General features: G+C 39.2%; 1 protein-coding gene across 5 annotated transcripts in view; it reads right to left on the bottom strand.

Annotated features, from left to right (window-relative positions):
* Window positions 1-24,544, bottom strand: part of Fmn1 (formin 1) — a 401,580-nt gene that overhangs the window by 20,242 nt on the left and 356,794 nt on the right. For all 5 annotated transcript variants that reach the window (XM_058584664.1, XM_058584665.1, XM_046461452.2 and 2 more), the window contains 2 exons: window positions 20,319-20,370; window positions 15,283-15,432 (listed from right to left, as the gene is read on the bottom strand). In XM_058584664.1, coding sequence (XP_058440647.1) covers window positions 15,283-15,432; window positions 20,319-20,370 — 202 coding nt within the window. The remainder of the gene's footprint in view (window positions 1-15,282; window positions 15,433-20,318; window positions 20,371-24,544) is intronic.

Genomic DNA, 24,544 nt, shown 5'->3' with positions numbered 1-24,544 from the left:
GTAGGTTGCCAATCCCTGGATTAGAGTATAAGATGCAAATTCTTTAGCCTGGCAATCAAACTTGCCCCTGTTCTGTGTTTGCCTATCTTAACTTTTCAGACCCAGATCTGTTTCCACATGAATACTATGCCAGTTTAGTTAGCAGAGTGTCCTTGGATAAATCACTTAATTCCTTTGGCCTCTATTTCTTCATCTGTTAAAAGTAGGAATAATACCACACCTAAATAACATAGCTGATGTAAATATTGAAGAAAATATTACATGTGATTACTTATCATGTATCCATTGCTTCACTTCACTCCATGTGCTTTATAGTCCAGCCAAACTATGATCTTTGTACATGGCTTTTCTCACCCCTACATCTTGTTTTCACTGTTCCCTCCATGATTGCCTTACTCATTTCCATGTGTTCAAATTCTTCCCATTCTTCTATCCCCAGCTTAAGGGCCAAAGTCATGAAAGCTTCCTTCATCTCTCTTAGTCAGAAGTAATTGCTCTTTTCTCGAGTGAAAAAGCACTTTGTGACTCTCTAAAGGCACTTAGAGCTTTTCATCTTAGAACTGGGTATCTGATTTCCCTTAAACCATTGGAAACACTTGAAGACAAGGACCAGGCTTTAGGCATATCTGGGACCCTCCCTGTTTCTACATCTATCACTGTGCCCTGTAGAAGTCAGTTCTTAGCAAATACCTGACTAATGAATGACCTGCATCAATAACTTTTTCCTCATGGTCAACAGTTTAAGTGTTTAGTAAATACTCACTTGTAAAACGATTCCTTTTTGCATTTATCTTTTGGGAAAAACCCATAAAAACACTTAAGAACCTAGTTCCAGTTATCAATGAGCTGATTGAGTACTAAAGAGGCAAGAGAAAGGGTGCTAAAGGCCACCCAAAATGAACTAAAAATTTATACATGTCAACCTATATATACATTCCAGAATTTCTAAAGGTATCCACATGACTTTGCCCACAGGAGACTGAGATTTACAGAAGTTATATAACTTTGTTCCACATCTGGAATTAGCTTCTCACTTAAGAGGTAAGAACATCTTTTGCATCTAATCAAAGAAAATCTGCTGGTTAGACAATTTCCGGGTACATGTATGCTCAACCTCCTCTTTAGCTCAATGGTTTATGGACTTGTTTTTGTTTCTGGCTCAGCTGTTGTTCCTATTTTTAGTTCTGATTTAAATATTTATTCTAGAATATCACACATAGTTGCTCATGGATACTAATAGGCAAGTACTTAGACTTGATGTTAAAGGCCAATTGGGGAGGCCGGGCATGGTTGTGCATGTCTTTGATCCCAGTGGCTTGGGAGGCAGGAGGATGGTGAGTTCAAAGCCAGCCTCAGAAATGGTGATGCGCTAAGCAACTCAGTGAGACTTTGTCTCTAAATAAAATGCAAAATAGTGTTGGGGATATGGCTAGTCAAATGTCCCTGAGTTCAATCCCCGGTACCCCCGACCTAAGAAAAAGGTCATATGGCAAGCTCTCTCCTCCAAAAAAAAAAAAAATCTGAAATATAGGGGGGAAACCCATATGAACATGCTAAAGAAAGAATATACCTATCCTCAATTCATAAATGGCTCAGTGAAAGTTTTGAAAATCCTCTCTTCTTTCTTATGAGGACGCCTATACTCCCCCCAAGGAGTTGTTGGGGGCCCTGGCAAAGTATAGTTGCTGCCAGTGTTTGCTGAGGAAAGGCACAAGTGTGAGGCAAGACAGTGCAGTGTGCCCTCCAAGGCTCCTGGCCGTGAAAGGGTGGCAGCCTGGTTTCATGTTAGAATCACCTGGAGTGGAGTTCTGCCTTTACCTAGAATATAGAAAGCTGCAAGAGAACACTGATCCCATCCAGCATTGAAAAGAGCAGGATAATAGACAAAATCATCATTTTTCTTCAACCCATCAGAGAGCAGAGGTCACAGGCACCTGGAACGCTGCGTTCAGCCACATGCTTTCCCATAGAAGTTTAGGCCCCCAACTATTGTAGCCTTGTTTTCTGGGAGAGCGTAAAGGTGAACACACTCTGGGCTCTCTACAGGCTAGATTTATGTGGCTGTAGCTAAACCAAACTAATTTGGAATCCAACCATTCATGGATGGAGGGAACATAGTACCATTTTTTTTTCTTTTGATATTCAGTATTTCATTGGTTTATGATACTACAATTATCAGATTAACTAAAGTCATCATCAGTATCAGCAGACCCTGGGGTCATCATCAAGTGCATAATAAGAGAAGCATCTTCATTTTTGACAACAGGATTGAGCAAAAACAACCAATAAAGAGATGAGATATTGAGGGAATGGGATAATGCTGTGTCCGGGCTGCTTGCACCTGTCACAACTGCAAAACTCAGACCTTAGAGCATTAGTTGCAAAGTGTCTTGCAAAGGGTGTTATTAAGCAAAGGTGCTTCGGGGAGAAGGGGAAGAGTTAGGGATCCCTTTAGATCATAACATTTTTTAAGTCCTGCTTCAGTAAGAAAAATTTTGTTTTGTCTATTGAAATTTCAAACATGTATTCATTTGTACAAGAAGTTTTTTAAAAAATTTTAATTTCAGCTGGATAACTCCTGTGTATGGAACTTAAAAGGACCTACTGAGGCTCCTAGAGGGGAATGGAAAACAATCTCCCTCTTGCGGAGAACCACAGTCAACAGAGGCCTCTTCATAAAGATTTGTCCAGGGATATCTTGGAGGTGGACACTGGATTTGAGATGATGAGGCTTCACAAAGGATGATTCTTCTGACAGCCACAGCTATCAGATTCCAGATTTGGGGATCTAATAACTATTAAATCTACAAAAGTCAAAACATGGCCAGCAGTACTACTGTCCCCTACCTATAACCTTCCAGATGTGTTCTGAGGTTGGGAGATCACAGATCTCTGGCAAACAGTCATAGTCAGGTATGTGAGGACAGACGGGGATGAGCACAAATAGAGTAAGTACGACACTATCACTGTGCTACTAAACTTCAAAGAGGAAACCTGACCAGCCCTCCAGTAGTGTGACCTGAAGACATCACTCACAGCATGACACAGACCACGCGCTTCCTCCATGGCTCTCAGTGTCAATGACTTTGGAAACACCGGTGGGTGAAGGTAAAGAAATGGGAGGCACTGGGGGATCATGGTTCATGAAGCGTGTGCCAGGAAAAGCAAGACATCAGATCAGCCGTGATGTACGTCTCTTTTAGGAACTTAGTATCACTCTTCACTAAAGAAGCAGGCCAAAATGGACTAGAGAATGGGCAGAGTGTGCTCTGTTGCCAACCCTCATAGAAATGGACCTCTTAGCATGTCACAGAGAGCACCTAAGCTCCCTAAAAAGCACAACGGCCAAAGCTGAACGTCCAAGCCACTATACCACAAGATTCATCCTCAAAGGTAAAGAGAGCTGAACCTAGAACCTCTCTAACTAATTCAAGAACTCTATGTTCTCATGACTATTTTGAAATACACGCAGGAACACTATGAGCCACACGTGGAAAAAACACGTCTTCATCACTGGCCCAGTTGATTGTGACCTAGGGCCCTTTGAAGGGTGAACAGGTCTTTTGAAGTGGAAAGGTATCTCCTAGCACCTGTAAAATAAATGACTTGCCAGTCTGCCTGATCTATGTGGGTTGGTTGTGCAATCCCTATTAGGGCCAGCATCTTCTACAAGCAAATGATGATACTCTTGTGGTCTCCTTCAGAATAAAAAGTCAGAGAAGGGGTGTAAGCAACTGCAGAGATGACACACCAAATTCCTATTCACTTCTTTTCACAACGATTTTCTTGCAACCCAGGACTAAGTAACAATAGGCCATGGCACAAGGAGCACCTTACAGACTTTAGGGAGGAGTAGAGGGACTTTGTTGCCTCAGAAAATTCACTGTAATATGAATTATGGTTCTCAGAGGAGACTGGGCAACAAGTTGATACTTTCCTTATAAGGATTACTTAAAACATAGATGATATTAACATTACAGAGGCTGTAATGTGCTTTGAGGAAGACGTGGCTACATCCGGTCTTTCAATACCCTATAAGTTAACAAAAAAGTACGGCCACCAGTTTGTTGAGTCAATTTATTCCTCTGTAGCCACAGGAGAAGGGACTAATGTCCAGGTTCAGTTCTAAATAAGTGCAATCATGGAGACCTGCCAGGGGCTGTGGGGACCGCTGTTATTTCTACCCTTCCTGACAGAATTCACTCAACTAGGCATTTCTGAATTCTGATTATTTCCACCATAGGCCACAGTTATAGTTATGAAAGTCAAAAGAATAAGTAAAGTCACTCTCTACTGTCAGTGAAAAAGCAAACAACAAGAAGACCAAACTCAGGCTGGGGTTGTGGCTCAGTGGTAGAGCGCTTGCCTAGCATGTGGAAGCACTGGGCTCAGTTCTCAGCACCACATATAAATAAATAAATGAAATAAAGGTTCATCAACAACTTAAAAAACAAAAACCATTTCATTAGCTCCTCAATGTAAAGGGAAATTTCTCTCTCACTGTAGGAGCTGACAAAAACATCACCGACTAGTCTATCTGGAACATTTCCAAAGGGCAAGAAAATAAAACTCAGAGAAAGGCCATAGACAAATATGAAACACTGTAACTCTCAATCCACTTATCTCAGGCAGGCAAACAGGGCCACATACTTAGATGGACACACACTCTTCTAGGCCCATTCTCTCCTCAGAGCCTGACCCTTGACCCTGGCTACCTCTTTCCCCTCTACTCTCATGCCCCCCAGGTCAGCCTCGTGGGCTGTCATGGTAAGACAGACCAGCAGGAACGAAATACAAGCCGTAGGCTTAGAAGACTGAGCTGCTCACACATCAGGATCTATCGTCTAAAGGTTATTCCATGATAAATTAGCCCATCGTTTCTACTTCCTAAATCTGACAATTTTCTACACCCCATTCCTCAGTAAGATATTTTTCTGTTTTCAACTAAGGAAGTCCTTTTGGAGACTGACTTTCAGCAGTTACACAAATCAGCCACTTGGTAGTTTTTGTGGGTTATCACTTGTAGTACCCAAACACACTTTGACTTGGAGTGATTAATTGCAGAACAAAGGCTGCTTCCGTTTGCAGAGCTTCTCCTCCAGGCCACAGGGGAGTGGAAGTGGAGGGGGGCTAGACTTGCCCTGGAATGCCTGATCAGTTAAAGCCAATCACTCTGCACTTGGTAGACATAACACTCTGAGCCGACCCGGAGATCTAGGTGCAGAGTGAAAGGTAACAGCACTGCCTCTCCTCACTTGGGAAGAGGGCCTGGGAGACAGCTTGGAAAAGTGAGGGTGGCTCTGTGTTATAAACCTGCAATGAAATGGAAGTGCACAGCTCGTCTTTGGAAGACATTTCCAATGCTGATAATGAAGACATGCCTGTGCTTGCTGATGTTGATTCCCCTTTTCCTTTTGAACCCTGTACCACCTAAGGAGTCTCACCAAAAACTCACACTGATCAGAGCCTGTTTGCACAGTGACTAGAACAAAAAGGGGAGGAAGCAGGGGAGATTGTCTGGAACAGGGAGCCTTCCTGGCGCCCCTCAAATCATACTACCCAGGCAGCCCCCTCTGTGCATCTCTGCCCAAGGCAGGAGCTGTCAAGAATCTCACAGATAAGTAATTTAGAAATATTCTGGCTGAATGAAGGAGACTTACTTTGGGTTTCCATTGCTCTCTGCCAAGCTAGAGAAATAGAGTGTGGACAGATGCTCTCTAAGGTCCTGATTTGAGCTCCAAAGAGGTTTGAGGCTTGGCACAGCAATAAATCCCAGGGATCTTCACCTCCTTGTTTTTTTTTTTTTTTTTTTTTCAAACAAATTGAAAGTAATGCAATCAAGAACAGAGAAGGTGATTGTTTTACCCCATCAACTAATCTTTCTTGTTCTGAACATGTCTATTCTCTTTAACAAAGCTATTAAGATTTTTCGATTCTTGGGCAAAAGTGACCCATGTGGGATATATTTGAGAAATTCCACCACCACAATCCAAATAAATAAAATGTCTCATCTCTCTACAGCAGACAGCAAATCTCATAATCAGTTTCAACATGGCAAAAGAAAATATAATGGTCATTTATTTGTTCAAAAATATTAATTGAGCACCTACTATGCATAAGGAAACAGAGGTCCTAGAGAGAAAACAAATTAGTAGAAGACATTGTACTTATCTTCTAGGATCCTACAATTTACTTAAGAAATAAAATGTTTATTACCTAAAGAATGAAAACAAATTAGTAAGTGCCAAAATTGGAGGCTCCATAAACACCCATAGTTTTGGAGGAGAGAGAGAGAGCTCCCAGAGATTGGAGAAAAATAAATGAAGCAGTCTGTGAACAGTACATTAAAGTCTTACAGAAATAGTTTCATAGCTTATATATCAATTAAGACATACTAGATATTTTAAAAGAATGTGTTAACAGATATTTTTGAAGATTGTGTTTAAATTTAGTGGTGAGAAAACAAATTAGTAGAAGGCATTGTACTTATCTTCTAGGCTTTATATTCCAGAAATATGCAAAAACCAGAAACCATGGTAGACAAAGCACTCAGAGAAGGACCAACCAAAAAGAGAGCACTTAGTTAGGCTGATTCCAAAAATCATACTATGTGATTCCTCCAAGCAATGTGACCTTCTAGAATGTTCTCGTTTCTTCCTTTTCTAAGTAGTTGAATTTATCTGCTTTATCAATCTGTAGCTCGTTTCCTACCTAAAACTGCAGGAAATTAAGAGATACCAGATCACCAAAGTCTAGTCCCTAAACTTGGCTGAGGGTAAGGTAAGGTAAGGTAAGTTGTCCTCCTTTCTCCCACTTCTGAAGTTAATTTTGTACATTTAAACAGAGAGGCAGTGGAGTCAAGGCATTTATTGAGGCAACCAAGCACAAATGTTCTTGCTCTGCCATCCTTGTGGGGAACTTCTAAAACCACAGATTCCTAGATTCCAACCTCTGGGGTTCTGATTCAGTGGATCTATTTATAGTGGTTCTGAAGATCTGGCAGTTTTGTGAGCTGTTGATCTCCAACATTCCCCTATTGGCTTCTGTGTTTCCCTTCAACGCCCTGCTGAGGGTATCCTTTTTATAGCTAAATATCCTTCCAAAGCCCTCTCTAGCTTCTACATTTCCTCTGCATCATTTTCTCCTCCAAACTCTCATACCACCCGGGATTTCCAGTGCACACTTGCTACCAATTGACCATGCTGTGAAGCCCTCTCTATGTCAATAAACATGTTTCTAGCCCTATGCTGGAGAACACACCATAGAAGACACAATGGAGAACAATCTTACATCCTGGAGGTGGAAGGAGACACACCAAATGGCTAAAATAACAGGTTGGAATGAGTTAAATGCTAAAGGGTGGTAAGAAAAACATTCTGTCCAAAGACCAGGGAAAAGGTAATTCTTCGTAGGAGGATTTCAGACAATTTCTAGAGGAAATGGCACAGCAGTGAATCCCAAGGATGTGGGGGAGGTTGTCCTTAAAGGATGACTATTTCCTGATCAGAAAATAGCCAGGGATGATGCAGAGTGAAGAGATTATCTAATAAGAACACAAAGCAAGAAGGCAAAGGTGGGAGAACCAGAAAGTAGTCATTATATTAGGATGTGGATAGGAAATGAGGCTGCAAATGGGTTGAGGGCAGGTTCTTGGAGGGTCAGCTGTAACTTGGGAAAGAATATGGACTACTTGAAAGAGCTCAAGCTTTAGTGTCAAAAACAAAAAACAAAATCCCCCTAGGATTTTATCCTCATTCGAATTGGTTATTAGTGAAACTGTATTACTCTCTCATCCTTATCTTTTAGGGTTGCTGTGAGGACTCAAAATATTAATGAATGAAAGTATCAAACATAGCTATTTCTCATCCCATTATTTCACGAGCAATGGGAAACAACAGAATATGCTTACAGAGATTGATCCGGTCTAACTTCTGATTTGAAAGCTAGCTAGATGCAATGTTAAGGGACAAAGAGGAAATAGAAAACCTCTAGGCAGAGAGAACAGTTACAGGGATGTTTCAATATCCCAGGTGTGAGATGACGAGGTCTTGAGTTAAGACAGAGCCACTGTGAGTCTAAGGCAAAGAAGAATGACCTCAGAGGAGCAAAACTGAGAAGTGTCAGCAAGAGGTGGAAAATGAATCTCGCAGCACTGAAGATGATTTGGGTTTCTTGCCTGTCTTTTGCTACTATGAGGAGGACAGTGTTGCAACTGGAAGTTAGGAAACCTAGGAGGGTTGGGCCTCAGTTGACACAGAATGACTTCTAGCGGGGACATGATGAAGTACAGATGAGGGCTGGGCATCTTTAGCAATGTCCCAGTGTGCAACAGGAGATTTACCTAAAACTTAGAAAGGAGGTCAGTTCTGGATAGGAATACTGGAAAGGTCTTGGCAAAGCTGTGAATATCGTTGAGAGAGGGTGAGGGTGGAGAGAAGAAAGGAGGAAGACTGAGACCCGAACCTTGCAAAAGGTCCACCCTTAAGGAATTAATGAAAAAGAGAAGTTAATGGAGGAGGCAGAGGGGCAGTCACCTTCACAGAAAGAAGGCCTAAGTATACTATCAGAAATGAGGCCTTTCAAGATAGAAAAAACTACCAGCATCATCAAAAAATAAGCATCAGCTGGGTTAGCTATTTGATTTTGCAATTAGAAAATGTGGTAAAGGCTGCCAGTGATATCAACATGCCATTCTCTTGCTTCCTTCAGTAACAGAACCCACAAGACTTTAGCTGGGCACATGGCTCCTGGCTAAGCCTGCACTTCTTAGTCTCTGTTGTGTATGTTCATAAGACAAAGTTCTCCCCAATGGCTAAATCGGGAAGAGACATAAGCACCTTCTAGCTCATCCTGCTGAAAGCACAGGGTGTGCTCTCCCCTGCCCTGCCTGGAACTCAGGAGGGTGGTGGACACAACATGTGCCATTTTCATTCAGCCTTGTGACTAGGGATAATGCCACAAGAGAAAGGGAAACTGGGCCCCTGACATCTAAACTCCTTACACCAGATTGTTACACAAAGAAAAATTAATTTGTCTCTTAAATGACAATTATTTTGGTCCTTGTTTTGGAAGCCAGGACTTTATCTTTATAGATATAAGAGAGAGGGTGTGGTGAGGAAATGAAATATAAACCATTCTCCTAAAAGTGAGAAGGGAAAGGAAAAGATAGCTTCCAGAGGAAGGATGGTCAAGAGGAGTGTTTTGTTTTAAAAATCCAGGATTTTACAGTTATTGACATTTTTTAGTATATATACTCTCCTTGTTCATGGAATATTTTTAGTTGTAAGGAGGCAATTTAAAATTTTTGCTTGGGAAACTAACAAGTGGGTTTTATTTTTGTCATTATGATAGTTGTATTCATAAGTAAGGTCTTTGGGGGCATTTACTGTTTGTGTACTTGCACAGAACTATTTTCAAATGGGACTTAGGAAAATTCAAAGTTTTGCCAATTAACTAGAGGGTGATCATTTATATTATTAAGAAATCCCTTTAAAATAAGAAACTTCTTAGCATTTAGGTATACATAAACCATTTAATTACATAATGGAAGGCTAGAGAAAAGAAAGTCACTTGTTAGTGAAATGGTCATGTATAGAGGTCAGTAGGAAAGCAGAATTCAATACATAAATATTTTAGTTTAGGGAGTTTTTTTCAGGAATAACAAAGACATGAAATACCTGCAATGTCTGTCCTGCACTCAATGGCCCTTTTGTGGGTTGAGGGGTGACCATACTAAGTTCTAAACTCTTGATCCTACAGCAACCCAAGCAGTAGGGAGCTCTCAGAACCACCCTTGGGATAACCCCAAACAGCCTGGAACTATCTGCTGTCCAGGCAGTGGCAGTCACATAATTAACCATAATAGCTGCACAAAATATACTTAAAACAACATTCCTGTTGGTATTTAGCTGCACTAAAATAACAAAGTAACTACCCATTCCCCCATGTGTAAATTATAGATATTATGGTTATGTACATAATGAAATTTCTTATTTGCATTTCACATAAAATTCACCAAACTCTTTATCCACTCATTACTTATCCATTATGGGTTTTTTAAATAGCACTTTTAAAAAGTTTGCTTTGGCTCAGGGTGAATTATTTGCCCAGACTTTATTCCTGGAGTCATGACTCCCCTGGGCCTTCTTCACCTTTTGCAAATTCATAGCTCATTTTGTGGGGGTGGGAGTGGTTTGTGTGTATGCATGGGCATATGTGGAAGCAGTCTTAATATTTCCTAAATGATGAAATATCTTATAAGATATAAATATATCTATAACCCAGAGGAATTAAATAGCTAAAACAATCATAATAGGCAGAAAAGGGATAAGGAATATACCATAAAGGTAGCAGCAAGCATTAGGTTATCTCTTTGCCATCATGCATATACTTGGATAAAATTTGTTGATACATAGTGGAAGAAAAGAATGTGCTAAAAATCCAATGAATGTTTAAATATTAAGAGAGACACAAATGTAACAGTATATAAGAAGGTAAACAGGAAAAGCTGCTTTCAAGCTTAAAATACAATCTTGAGGAACTATAATATACCACCAAATGCATTGTTGGATGTGAATAAGCAGAGGAAAATATTTTTTGTGTGTGTTAGTTTAATTAAAAATATGTGATCCTCAATATCAACATAAATATTTTACATGAAGAACTAGGGGAGAGAGGCAAGGTAATTGTAGACACTGACCAATTTCAAGAGGGCAGTGACAGCTTCCAAACTCTCCCCCATTCATCTGTCAGACCTTGGCTTGAATGTCTTCCAATATAGTTCCTAATGAGTTCAAGAGCAAAGAGAGGGATTATCTTAAAAATTAAAGATGGAGGTCTTCAATCTATTAGAAAAAGTCCTTTCTAGATTGATAGATTCATAGGGGCTTTGAGCTAGAAGAGATCAGAGCTAACATTTAGTTCCTGTCTCATCCTAATGCATACATTTCATCATAGGGACAACTGGGTCCTACATAGTAAATGGCCCACGATCATGAAGCGAATTAATGGCAGAGTGAAAGGTTAAAATGTTGATTTTTGACTCTGTCCACTAGAGGTAGAGGTTTCTTTTTCACTGATGGGCACTACCTATACTCAGAAGGAATAAAAGAAAGGACTGGTATGCTTCCCTGGAGGATGAGTCTTGCTAATGGAGTAGTACAATGACTGGGTGGGCACAGACTGAAAGTCTGGGGTTTAGGGGCTTCTGGATTTGTGTCTGGATACAGGAGTTTGCTCTTTTGCCTAAGACTATCTTAAATTAAAAGGAGAATTTGATGCCATGAATATACAACAGACAGTAGATTGCTCTTCTAGTGAGGGTTAATTGACAGAAAAACCATGTCCCAGTGAATATCTTATCTCTTCTACTCAACCAGAGTGATGCCTGACACCAGTTTAATGATATAGTTTATTGCTCACTCAAAAGGGACAGGGATATTGGAAGTTTTCATAAGTCATTTGTGTGTCTATAGATTCCTCCTGGTTTTATTAGGGGCAGCTGTTGCCTTGTTATGGAGATACATTTATCTCAACTTTGCACCAAGCTAATGCATATGCATGGCAGTCACGCTAAGCAGACAAAGTAGTAAACATTCTCTATTTAACCTAAAGTTAACCTCACATGGCCTAACATAGTTTTCAGTACTTTAATTTCATTTGGAAATAGAGTTTAAACAAAACATCATTTTCTTTTACAAAATACTATTACTGATTTCATTTTCCCAAAAGATTTCTTAGCTTTTAGATGACTTCCTTTTATTTATATTTTTTACTTTTTTTGGTTCTTTTTAGTTATACAGACAGTAGAATTCATTCTGATATAATTATACAAGCATGGAATGAATGAATATATATATATATATATATATATATATATATATATATATATATTCTCCCCATTCTTTTTGATATAAACAATAGTAGGATTCTCTATGGTGTATTCATATATGGACACAGGAAAATTATTTTGGATTCACTGCACTGTCTTTCCTTTTCCTATCTCCTCTCCTCTCCCTTCCCTTCTTTCCCTGTTGTCTAATCTACTGAATATCTATTCTTCCTCTCTCCCTCCATATTGTGTTAGCTTTCACATATCAGTGAAATATTCAACCTTTGGCTTTGAGGACTGGCTTATTTCACTTAGCATGATAGTCTCCAGATCCATTCATTTACTAGCAAATATCATAAAGTCTTTCTTCTTTATGTCTGAGTAATACTGTTTTGTACATACATATCACATTTTCTTTATGCATTCATCTGTTGGTGGGCACTAAGTTCATTCCAAAGCTTGGCTATTGTGAATGGAGCTGCTATAAACATTGATGGGGCTGTGTCACTGTATTATGCTGATTTTAAATCCTTTGGCTATATACCAAGGAGTGGGATAGCTGGGTCAAATGGTGGTTCTATTCCTAGTTTTTTGAGGAATCTCTATACTGCTTCCCAGAGTGGTTTTCAAACATGTTTAAAAATAAGTGGGTTCAATTTCTTCTGATGGGATTCAAACTACATTTTTTTCCCCCTAATAGCTACATGATGTCAGGTTCATTTGGTTAAGAATTTAGTTTTTCAGAATGTCTTTGTACTACTCTTGTTGATGATGTTATGTTACCTCTTGACATTCAGTATTGTTGGGACTTCATGAATTTCTGGGGAATGATTAATCAAAATAATAACATCAAATATCATTAAATAAATGTCAAAAAAAGTAATTATATTGTTCCTGTTTAATTATAATAGAAAAATTTAAATTATTTTGCTTATTTTATCCTAATGAATATATGATTGTAAGAGTCTGAAAGCTAAAATCCTTAGCAGATAGAAAGACAAAAAAAGAAAAAAATTCTTACCTCACAAGAAAACCTGGATGATCACTTTAACTGGATAATCACTTTAACTGGTCGAACAGGAATATACATAATGTGCTATTGTTTCCTTACTAATAGATTTTTTCAAACAAGTTGCTTCCAAAAATATTTTGTAAGCTGTCATTAGCTTTCAGAGATGTTGCTTTAGGTGGGAAACCTTGGTGATCCATCTCACAAAGCATGGCTAGAAAGAAGAGACCCTGAAACTGCTAAATGAGAACTGAAAAGTGTCTTGTGAAGTCGTGACCCTTTAAAGGTGTTGGTTTACAGAGTGTGAAACAGGCAATTTACCAGCTGTACCCAGGAAGCTACTCTGAAAATGCTATGGTGGGGAATCAGAGAAAAAGTCATTCTGAAGATGGCTAGATACCACCACCACGGCAGACCCACAATTAGTTTGGTCTAACTTCTTTGACAGGGGAAATTTCTTAATTTGGAATACAATTCAGTATTTCAACAGAAGATTATTAACATGAAACGCAATCCATTACCCTCTCTGCTGTTTTTTTTTTGTTGTTGTTTATTATTATTATTTTTTTTGGACAATTTTTAAAACTCGAAGGACAAATTCACTAAGGACTATGCTCAAAATGGGACATGCAAATTCCTTATCAAAAGCTGCACATTCAGAACCCATTGCTGGGTTCCAAGCCTTCTGTGTGGATCTGGAGAGCCAGTGGGCCCACTGCCATCCTGTTGAAACAGGAAGAGGAGCTCACTCTACCACTCTCATTAAGAATCAATTTTGTGGAAGTTAATTTTAGCTTACTTTTAAGGGCTAGATAAGCAGATAAGCACTGTTGGGTGCCAAGAATTTTAGAATGTTTTTCATAATGTGGTCAACAACCCATTTTTTAACATACCCCTTGACTTTGCTAGATTTTATGAGGCCCATAATTACATTTTTTAGGGGGGTGGTGTGATATTTCAATACATGTATCACAATGTGTAATACCTGGTCAGGGTAACTGCAACATCCGTCACCTTAAACATTCTTCATTTCTTTGTTGAGAACATCCTAAATTCTCTCTCCTAGCTATTTTGAAAAGTGAAATTATTGTCAACCATACTTATCCTGCCATGCTATAGATTTAAATTTTCTCTCTTTGATTTATCTATATGATAAATATACCCAGTTTAATTTCCATATTCCCAAAGAGGTAACTATGGAAAGACATGTCAATAAACTGTTTTTTGTTGTTTTTTTTTTTCCTTTTTCTTTCTTTTTCTGTTTGGTGGAGCTGGGAATTGATTCCAGGGCCTCATGCATGCTAAACAAGTGCTCTACCTCTGAGCTATAAGCTACAGCCCCAGTATTAATAAACATTCTTAAAGCTCTTTGACTTCCTTGGAAAGAATGGCTTTTTAAAAAAAGATTCCTTGAGAAAATATTTAGAGACTCATTAATACTGGGTAAAAAATCTCTAAATTTTAGAAATCTTAAAAACAAGTTCTTAAAATAGTGCTTAAAGGTCAAACATTAGTAGAAGTTTTGTGCATGTTTAAGAACATGGGATGTATACTTTTCTTTGATTACAAAGTGAAGAACAGAAATTATGGCATTTTGGGTCTCTCACTGTTATGTGAGATATAGCTTCTATAATTAAATGAATTGTCTCCTTTGTTTTGTGGAACTTTTTCTCCTTCCAGGCCATTCTGAATGATGCTCTCATACATCTGTTCTTCTAGAGCTAGTGGAAGTCTAAATCCATGTCACCCTTTACAGGATAGCAGCAGCCTAACCACAAGAATAATTTCTTTTTTGATAAACAGGGCCAATGTCAGTCTCTCTAGAGAGAATGAACACACAAACATACACACACACACACACACACACACACATACAGCCTATATTCAGGGCCAATTTTTTTTTCTACCCCCAACTAATAAAATCAGGAGGCTGCGAGGAGGCTGAGCGGCGTGCAGTTTGATGTCCTCAGCAGGATACGGGGAGTCAGAAGTGACGCTGTAAATCCAGCACGGGGCTTCAACACTGTGTGAAGTGTGGCCTGAGCCTCGGAGATTTCCCTTTGATGCAAGTTCAGTATATTAATGGGAAAAGCATTCACTTTTATTTGTCTGTACTGTCTGCGACGGCGAGGCTGCCTCATTTAGGTTGGGCGGACATGAAAATACACAGAGAAGCAATCTGTTGCAAATTAGCACAACTCTCCTTTCATTTGCTAGCTAGTAATTAGGAGGGGTTAAGAAAGTGTAACTTATCAGATTGTATAAGCATATCTGCTTGTGTGGACAGCAAGCTTTCTCCCAATTGCCCTAGGAGCCCTGAGGCAATAATCCTTCCTGGATGTCCACTTGATCCAAAAGAAAACATGGGCGTGTGTGGAATATACACACTTTGTTGGGTTGGAAATTAATGCCTGAGGAGCATTAATGCTTTTTAGTACCTTACCTTTCTTTAGAGATGTTTTTATTCTCCCGTTTCCAAATAGCCTTGAAGTCACTGCAGAACTCATACCACACCATAAACACGTAGCTCGGTGTGATCTCCTTCTCACCGGCCTTTGGCTTCATTCCAAAATATCCTACTGTTGTCTCAAAACTGCAACAGGTAAGGGGAAAAAATGGAGAGAGGTAGACGATGAGAAACTGTCAATACCCAAACCCACCGGGGTGTGGAAAAGCAGGTAGCTTGCCACACACCTATTCTCTAAAGATGAGTTCTGGCTCGTGGCTACTATAGTATACCCTAAGCCTCAGAAAACTAATTTGTCCAAACTGATTTGCCAGTAAGTACAACCTGATTGGGGAAACTTCTTATATCTATTAAAAACAGCACATATAACCTAAAGAAGTATGTACGTTAAACTTCTTGAGTTTGTTCTTCATCTCAAATCCATGTCGCTTACCTGCTCTTCATTTTGTGTTTAATGACTACAAGACTGATGATATACTGACTCAATAGCATTAGTAGTAGTCAGGTAGATGTCCATTGGGAACAACTAAACTGCTGAATGTTTCAAGGAAAATCAGTTCTATCTGTTTTCTGGCATACTCTGGCTTTGTTATCTTGCATTGAACCCTCAGTATCTATGACTCAATTTTCTCAAGGGTACAATAGGAGACTCAGACTATATGATCTTTAAGAGAGTTACATTTAGACGCTTGATACCATATAAAGACATAATCTACCAACAAACAAAAATAGATATAATTGTGAAACTAGCAATGTTTGGATGAAAAATCACCTCTGATCTTGAGAAATGATCTCCAATCTGATCAGAAAAGAACTCAGATTTTCCAGAGTAGATTTCTAGATATCATTAAGACCTACCCCATGGAACCTCACTGTGTAGCCGACTTCCCAGGCCTCCCAAGCAGCCCTCCTTGGAGGCACTAGCTTTGCAGCAATTTTTAGCTCTGAACTCAATCTTTCCCTCTTACCCTCACCCACCCCAAGCCACACAAGCTCATTTGCCACAAGCAAGAACACTTAAATAGCCCCCTTTTCTGGGGTGTTGGAAACTAATCAAAGCAGGAGTGGCTGGCCAGGTTTATTACTCAATACCCTATCATCTGTTCAGACACAGTGTCTTTTTTCTTTTTCTTTCTTTCTTTTCTTTTTTCTTTCTTTTCTTTTCTTTTCTTTTTTTTTTTTTTGTGACCGTCCTGAATACTGAGTTCCTAATGGAACTCTATTCAATGGCATATATAAAACCCTGAAGTCCCTTTACTATTATGGAGCATACTTTCATCTCATTCTCAGTTATTGGGCAATATGTATCTCATAAGATTTTATCACATTTCACAGATGAACTGTTAATTGATTCCATGGCTACGATTAGGTGAGATCCAAGCTGGAGCTACAGCTCTGAGTCCCATAAATTCTTTGTGCTTCTGTAAATAACAAATCTGTTTTTAATGCAAATGAAAACTACTGGTCAGGGAGTTTTGGACCCTGGTTATTAAAAGACTGAAGTGCATACATGGAGAAAGGCAAGGGCTGTAGTAATCTCTTAAGGGGTTCTCTGATAATTCCAACCAGTAATCAAAGAAAGTAGCAAAGTCCACTCTCTGCCCAGACATGATTTCTAATGCTGTGGCAGTCAAAATACTTATAAAACCAAATGCGCACTCTACAGCATATTCAAAATGGAAATTATACTGACTGCAGTATGGGAACACATAAGGGAAGAGTTCCTAAAGCAGCAGAACATAAGTTTCCTATAAGGTCATAGGACTTTAGAATTGAAAGGGAGTGACTTTAATATTCTCATTTTACAGATAAGAAAACAGAGGCATGGAAAGATTGAATGACTTCATTCATTGACAGAGTTGGGTCTAGAACTCAGGTCCTCTGACTCCCTGGGGGAAATGCTCTTTCTGTTCTTCCCTTCTGTGGTTCATGCTCACTGACAAAGGCACTTAGATAAAATAGTCATTTTCCTTGTTTCTACCTTAGACACAGTTGCCCTCTCTATCATACAGAGCCAGAATATTCATCACCCCAGGAGGGCTCACCATCAGTTCTTCTTTTATGTTCACCTTCAATACAGACACAGATGGACTTGTGCATTAACAGAGAAGAGAAAATCTCCCGTTCTCTGAATTTAGATGAAGAGGTTATTTTACAGCAGGACATAGTGATGAGCACAGTGAGTCTCATCACTGAGATTCATGGATCACCCACAGCATTCCCTGGAGTTTAGATTGTGAGACGGAGACATTGCAAATACAGGTGCTGCTTCAGAAAATGGCATGATTGTTGGATGGTGGTTATCATGGAGCGTGAGAGAAGCATGCCAACATCCCAGGACCTCCCTTTTCCCACTTCTAAACTAAAGTCAACCACTGTCCCCTTGGCCTTTCCCTGTGCGTCCTTGCTTGCTCCTCTGCATGGGGATAAAAACTAAAAAGAAACACCCAATTCCAGATGTTTTTGTAACTGCTTTGGGAATGCAGAAAGCAAGTTACCCCCCTTTGGAAGAATCAGGGCAAACACAGTCCCAGAGCATGGTGTGGTTCTGGGCTCTGCAACTCTGACAAAGATGAAGTTGCTCAGAGGATGTCCCTTATTTGATTTCAGTGTAACCCCTTTAAGGAAAAGCTCAAAGCCAGACTATGAACCCACAACTGTCTGATAAGATCTAGACTATTGTCCTCCCCAGACAAATCGCTCTTCATTCCAAATTCAGTTTTGATTCACAGAAGACTGATTGTTGAAAACCTTCTGAAATCTAGGCAAGAAAACTGCTGATATTTAGCCACCAGGATAATTTTCTCCAATAGACAGGAAACAAAGAATCAATGATAAGTTTTGATATTTGTAATTGTCAGCAGATAACTCTAAAAAAGCATTCGGCTTTTAAAAGATTGATTTCTAATCATATGTTTTGTTTTATACAATGTTTTTATTTCTCCCTGAGCTAGTCCCTGACTCCTTTTCCCTCATGCTATAATTCCTTGTCTGATCCGTATCATTTAAATTCAGCCAAACATCTTTAGAGTACAGACAACGATTTTATCAAAGAGCCCATAGCAAAATGAACTGTTCTACTTTTACAGCGCTGGGATGCCAAAGCGGAACACATCCACTTACTGGTTTACATGCATGCCTTCAGAATCTGCTTAGGAAAAGCAAATATTCCTTAGCCTCAGAGTAAACTGTTTCTCTTGAGAATAAAACATAAGAATTTACTAAATCTCACACGAATATTGCAACAGTGACCACAACCTCCTTAAAGAGTATAACCAAACAACTGTGGTTTCTCCATTAAAGATGGCATCTGACATATTTCATGAATGACATGAAAGCTAGACTACCTTCGCCACAAAGCCACGGAAAACGCTGACAACCAAAATTTATGATTCCCCTCAGCATAGCTAATGCACAGCAGCAGCTTCGGCCTCTCTAAGGTGGGCCCCTTTTTCCTTTACTGACAGTCTTGAAAAAGGATTAGAAATTTGACATCTACCCTGCAGCTAAATTTCTATTTGGTCCAATACCAGTGTGCCCTTGTTGCCAGTCTCTTCTCTATGAGCTATTTCTATAACACAGGCACATACTCATTTTATATATCGAGGAAGGAAATTTTAGTGTCGGATAAGAACAGTAGGGGGCATAAAAATCTAAAAACATAACCAGGTAATCATCTTAGTTTTCAATGATTATCATGACAGATTGATACTCATGATTCAAGAACAGGTCTGCACTCAGAAAACTACAAGATGTGCCTTAATCTTGCTTTCATCAGAATTTTAATTTTCTTGGCAATTACAGTAAGAAGCGGGGCAAGATGTTGGCACCTGTCAAAGCAGGGCAGACGGCACTGTCTGGGGGTTTTCAGTACACTCAAAAAAATGTGGCTAGAGCAGAGGAAAATGGCTCATTTCTAGTTTGTTCATTTGGATTTAAATTCTTCTCCTCACCTATTTATGAGGCTCATGGTTTCCTTATATGCTGCTCCCTACCCCTACGTTCTCACCTAATTTTCTAGCACTTTTCAAATCAGTCCTAATAAAACATATTTCAGTCCTCTGCCCTGAATTTGAGAATGGCTGTGTCTATTTCTAGTCACTTCAAAAAGGGAGGGACAACCAAGCCGACTAACCTGTCAACTAGCAAAAAAGAAAGACCTGCAAGGGCTCATCATGCATGATTATTAGGCTATCTGGGATGGAGGGTCTCACTCTGGTGTCTACTGAGAGACAGACAGAGAGAGAGAGGGAGGAGCAGGGAAGAGGCATAGAGTGGGTGTGAGGCTGAACAGAAGACCCGTGAGGTGTCTCCCAATTCTGGGGGGATTTTCCAGATGCTGAAGCTGTCCCTTCTTTCCATCTGTCCCATTGTCTACAAAAATCTTGTAGACTATATTTGAGGAAAGATAAAGTCTCCTAGGTGTTTGTAATAATTGGATTAAACCAGTGGTAAAGGATCAAATTGTTCCTAACTTCCATAAAGTGGCAGAGGAGCAGAGCAGTGGAGGAGACGCAAATGGATGGGATAGTGTCACAGCACATGTATGAGGCAAGTCACTTCTGAATGATTTTCCATTTCTTGGGAAAAATATCCCCAAGTCTTGTAACAGAGCTTTCACCCCAGCTCCCAATTGAACCCTACCGTTCCTGGATGCATGATTTTAACAAATGGAGTCTAAAGAATGGCTACTTAAACATTATGGAAATGAAATAATCCAGTCCCCAAAAGACAGATACTGCATGATCCATTGCTTACATGAGGTCCCCAGAGTAGAGCGTCACAGAGACAGGAAGTAGAAGGATGGCTGCCATGGACTAGGGGAGGGAAATAAGGAGTCAATCCTTACTGGGTACAGAGTTATAGGTGGGGAAGATGAAGAAGGTTCTGGAGATGGATGGTCACACAGCAATGGGAATACACTCAATTATGGATGATGATGATGATGATGATGATGATGATAAAGAATATCTTCTCAAAGAAAGAATTGCAAGTAAGTCAGAATTTCTTACCTTTTCTGTGCATTCTCCAAATGGCTTTCTTCCATTTTATGTTCCTTTTTGGCTGTGAAAGAGAAAATAATTATGATTAAAATGATATTTTTCATCACACTCTTTGTATAATGGGATAGCTTTGAGTGCACCCATTGATTTTTACAGTAAATCTAAGTGCAGGGATTTACAAGCACTTGAGACCCCTCACTTTGCTACATCTGCCACACTACTTTCTTGAAAACAGAGCTAACAGTGACCAAATAATCTTGTGTTTCTTCTGGGACACTTTTGAGAGTGAGAGGGAATGATATTAATAATTACACCTGGACAAAGATATAAATTGGAACAGTACAGGGCAGATTGGTAGATGTGGTCACTTGGGCCACAGCCAGACAAGCTTTGGCATGTTCCTACCATGTTTCCCTCACCCCAAAACAAAATAAATCCACTAGTATTTGCAGCAGCTCTTCTGGGACTCAAATAAACTCATAAGTACCCACGTATGCACACTCACACTCACAACTCCTTTGGCAGTCTGCTAAATGCTTTGGAAAAAACATACAAGACTGCTCAGGAAATCAATGATATGAGATATGTAGTCTGAACCTACAAATTAAGAACCCATGCTCTGTGGGGACTGTCTAATAAGGAGGTTTCACTTTTTCAAACACCATCTTCTCTGGCCTGATAAAGAAAAGAACATACCTCATCATCTGACATGTCACCCACTTCCCCTTCACAACCTGGTGATTACCCTTTTCCTCCTACAGCCTCTGTATTTCTGACAGATTATTTCTTTACTCCTTTGTCTACCATACAACAATTGAATGTAAGCTTCAATAAAGCAGAAACTTCATTCGCCTTGCTTTCTGTTACAGATGTAAATGTGGGAAAGGACCCATGTAAATTATTTAACAAAAATGCATTTATTGGATACCACTTACTTAAAAGGAGAGATACTAGCTTTCCTAAGCATTAACACTTTGTTCAGAACATGAACATGAGCTATAGATTCTGAGGCTAAAGTTTTATACTAGTATCTCCAAGCATAATACATTTCAATTACTAAAATTATCTTGCTTAATATTAAACTAATTTGGTTTTGGTCAGTAAATCATTTTGGGCAGGGCTTAGTCACAGTTCTAGTCATCTGCTGCTGTATGTTCCTCTCCATGGTCATATACCTAGCAGAAATCTCTGTGAAATAGTCTGGTACTCAGCCCAATCAGATATTGAGAAATGACTTTCAGTAGTGAGCAGGTTCCCCCAAAGGTGAATCAAACTAGCTATTTGTTCTATTTGTTCTCATCCAGTGAAAAGAGAGAGGACAACACCTCTCTCAGGCCTGAGTGCCTTCCTGAAGGACCTTAGCTTTTCTCCATCACTAGATGGTTTCTAACTGGGTACTTCCACGCTGTGCTAAGTAGATTGTGTCCAAGTATCACTGCATATGAACTTAATGACAAAAAATACCCCATTCAAAGTGACTTAAACAGTAAGACTTTTTAATAATTCTATGGGAAATAACAGTGTCCAAATGTAAAAGAAGGTACTATGTTTTTTAAAATATGTATTTGCAGTATTGGGGATTGAACCTAGGGCCTCAGGCATGCCAGACACTCTACCACTGATCTGCCTCCCAAGACCTTTAAAATTTTTATTTTGAGACAGTCTTGCTAAGTTGTCCAGACTGGGCTCAAACATGTAATCTTCCATCCTCAGCCTCCCAAGTTGCTGGGATTACAGGCATGCACCACCATGTCCAGCTAAAGAAAAGTGTTATTTTTATTTTTTTAGTTGTCAATGGACCTTATTTTATTTATTTATATATGGTGTTGAGAATTGAACCTACTGCCTCACATGTGCTAGGCAAGTACTTTACCACTGAGCTACAAACCTAGCTCAAGAAAAGTGTTATTAAGAAGCAAAGAACATTATAGTAACTCTGAGTTTTAGGGAAAAGAGTCTTGAGAATGAGAAGAATTAAGAGGTCTGAATTCTTCCCACACCCAGGGACTATGCACAGATAGAAAAGGCCTCCTCCCCATGTGTGACTTAGAAGCTTTTCCAGCCTAAAATACTTCTCTTACCACAACATGTGAAAGTTCCAACTATATCATCATACATTTTAAGTCTCTAAGTCAAATTCACATATATTAGATGGAAAGAAAATGTTTAAAAGACTAGGGTCACAAGCTCAATTTCTAATATCATCAACAAATAAGGTCATTAAGGGCCAAGTGTAAGCATCTTAATGTCCTAAAATTCTATTCCTTGTTTCTCCATGCGGGAACTGGGGAGTCTTATTGTGGGTAAGTGAACAGGGAAGTGGGAAAGCCATGTTCCATTTAGGAGAGATCAGAAACTTGTCAGCAAAACTTCTACTTTTTTGGGAGAATCTGAAAAGGGATTTTTAAATGAATATCTCAACTTTTAAAAATGTTTTCCCATACTTTGTAGAACAAAGCAATCCTTCCTGCCAGCCATATTTATCTCTGCAACCTCTGACTTCAGCCCTTATGGACTATCGACACATCATGAAATAGGCGGGTTTGTTCATGCATCCACACACAGACACTATTCTAGATGCTTGGGTCCCAACAGTGAAGAAAGCAGACAAAGGTCCCTATAGAACTTTCATTCCAGTAAGGAAAGACAGACAATCAATCCTGAGAGAAAAAGATCCAGTGTAAGTAATTTCTGACCAGGGTTAGCAGGAATATTCCAGAGCATAAATGGATGCCTACAAAAGGAACCTCTGTGGGTTATGAATGAGACATGTCTAGCCAGCTAGTGTACAACACATCAGTACTAGGCCGAAAACAGGAGAGACAATATTTAAATTGAAGAGAGTAAGTCTTAGATGAAAATTGTCCTTATCCTACAACTTTGTCAAATAGTGGCTCTGAATCTATGTATGAGATTTATTTAATCTTCTATTCCACCAAGCCCTGTGGACAGTAGTCTTTAGATGCTATTTTTTTTTTTTTTCAATTTAAACTTCGGTACCACCTGTGGGGGTAAGGTGAGTAGGTGTCTTCTTAGAAGAGTAAGTTTGGAGAGGTAGTAGCATCAGGAGAAAGAGAAATAAGCATCCCTTGGCTCTTCTCTCTCTCTCCTTCACAAGAAGCTGTCTCCTTGCCTGCAGCAAGTTAAATTTAACTCTTTTCCAAATCAGGGGAGTAAAGGAGCTGCTTAGAATGACAATACCTTCAAGACAATAAAAGTAATAAGAAATAAGTCAGAATACTAACAATGAGAAGTTTTCACTTAACATTGATCTTTCAAACTTCTTCATCAAGGCTATATGTTCACAGTGATCATGATGAATTTCTGGAAGCAATTTGAGAGAGGGAAGTAAGTTCGCTCCATGACTTACCTGTGGTACAATAATTTTTTCTGTCATTGGTAGAACTGGTATTGCTTTCTTAAATTTTAATTTTTCTCCATGAAACAGCAGTATGTATTTTTCATAATTCTATGTCACTGACATAGAAGCAACAGAGCATCTCAAGAAAATATGTTTTTGTTTAGGAGATATTTATGTAGATTTTATTTGGTGTAGTCTTTACTGAATAAAGACCACTTTCTTCAGCACAAATCTTTTATGCCTCAGGATTTTATTTTCTCGAGCATTGCATGGTTTTTGTCTCATTAGTTGTCATGAAATTGCTCCAAAACAATAATTCTGAAACTCGTGTATACAATAACCTACACCAAGAGAAGCATAAATGGCCCTTTCTAGTCAATGATTGTGGAATAAAGGAAAGCAAATCAGAATGCAAGACAGTTATGTGCCAAGTTTTTAAGCCCTCCTCTATCACTTAAATGCTGTGCATTCCGTTGCTATTTCTACATCTGCTCTTTCTTCCTACTCTGAAATCTTGAAACCGTCAAAGTCATTCATGAGAGTTGGAGTCAACTTCTTCCAAACTCCTGTTAACAAGGATATTTTGCCCTCCTCCTGTGAATCATGAATGTTCTTAATGACATCTGGAATGGCGAGTCCTTTCCAGAAAGTCTTTAGTTTACTTTGCCCAGATCCATCACTATCATCAGCAGCTATAGCCTTGAAATGTGTTTCTCAAATAATAAGTCTTGAAAGTCAAAATTACTCCTTGATCAATGGGCTGCAGAATGGATGTTGTGTCAGTAGGCATGAGAACAAAATTCATTTCATTGTTCATCTCCACTAGAGCTGCTGGGTGACTAGGTGCATTGTCACTGAGAAGTAATATTTTGAG

This window comes from Marmota monax, unplaced genomic scaffold (genome assembly GCF_021218885.2).
Source record: "Marmota monax isolate L192 unplaced genomic scaffold, Marmota_monax_Labrador192_F-V1.1 WCK01_AAM20220418_F8-fsc00001, whole genome shotgun sequence".
In the NCBI taxonomy this organism is placed as follows: Eukaryota; Metazoa; Chordata; class Mammalia; order Rodentia; family Sciuridae; genus Marmota; species Marmota monax.
Note: the sequence above shows the minus strand (reverse complement) of the source record. Positions and strands in the feature narration are given on the sequence as shown.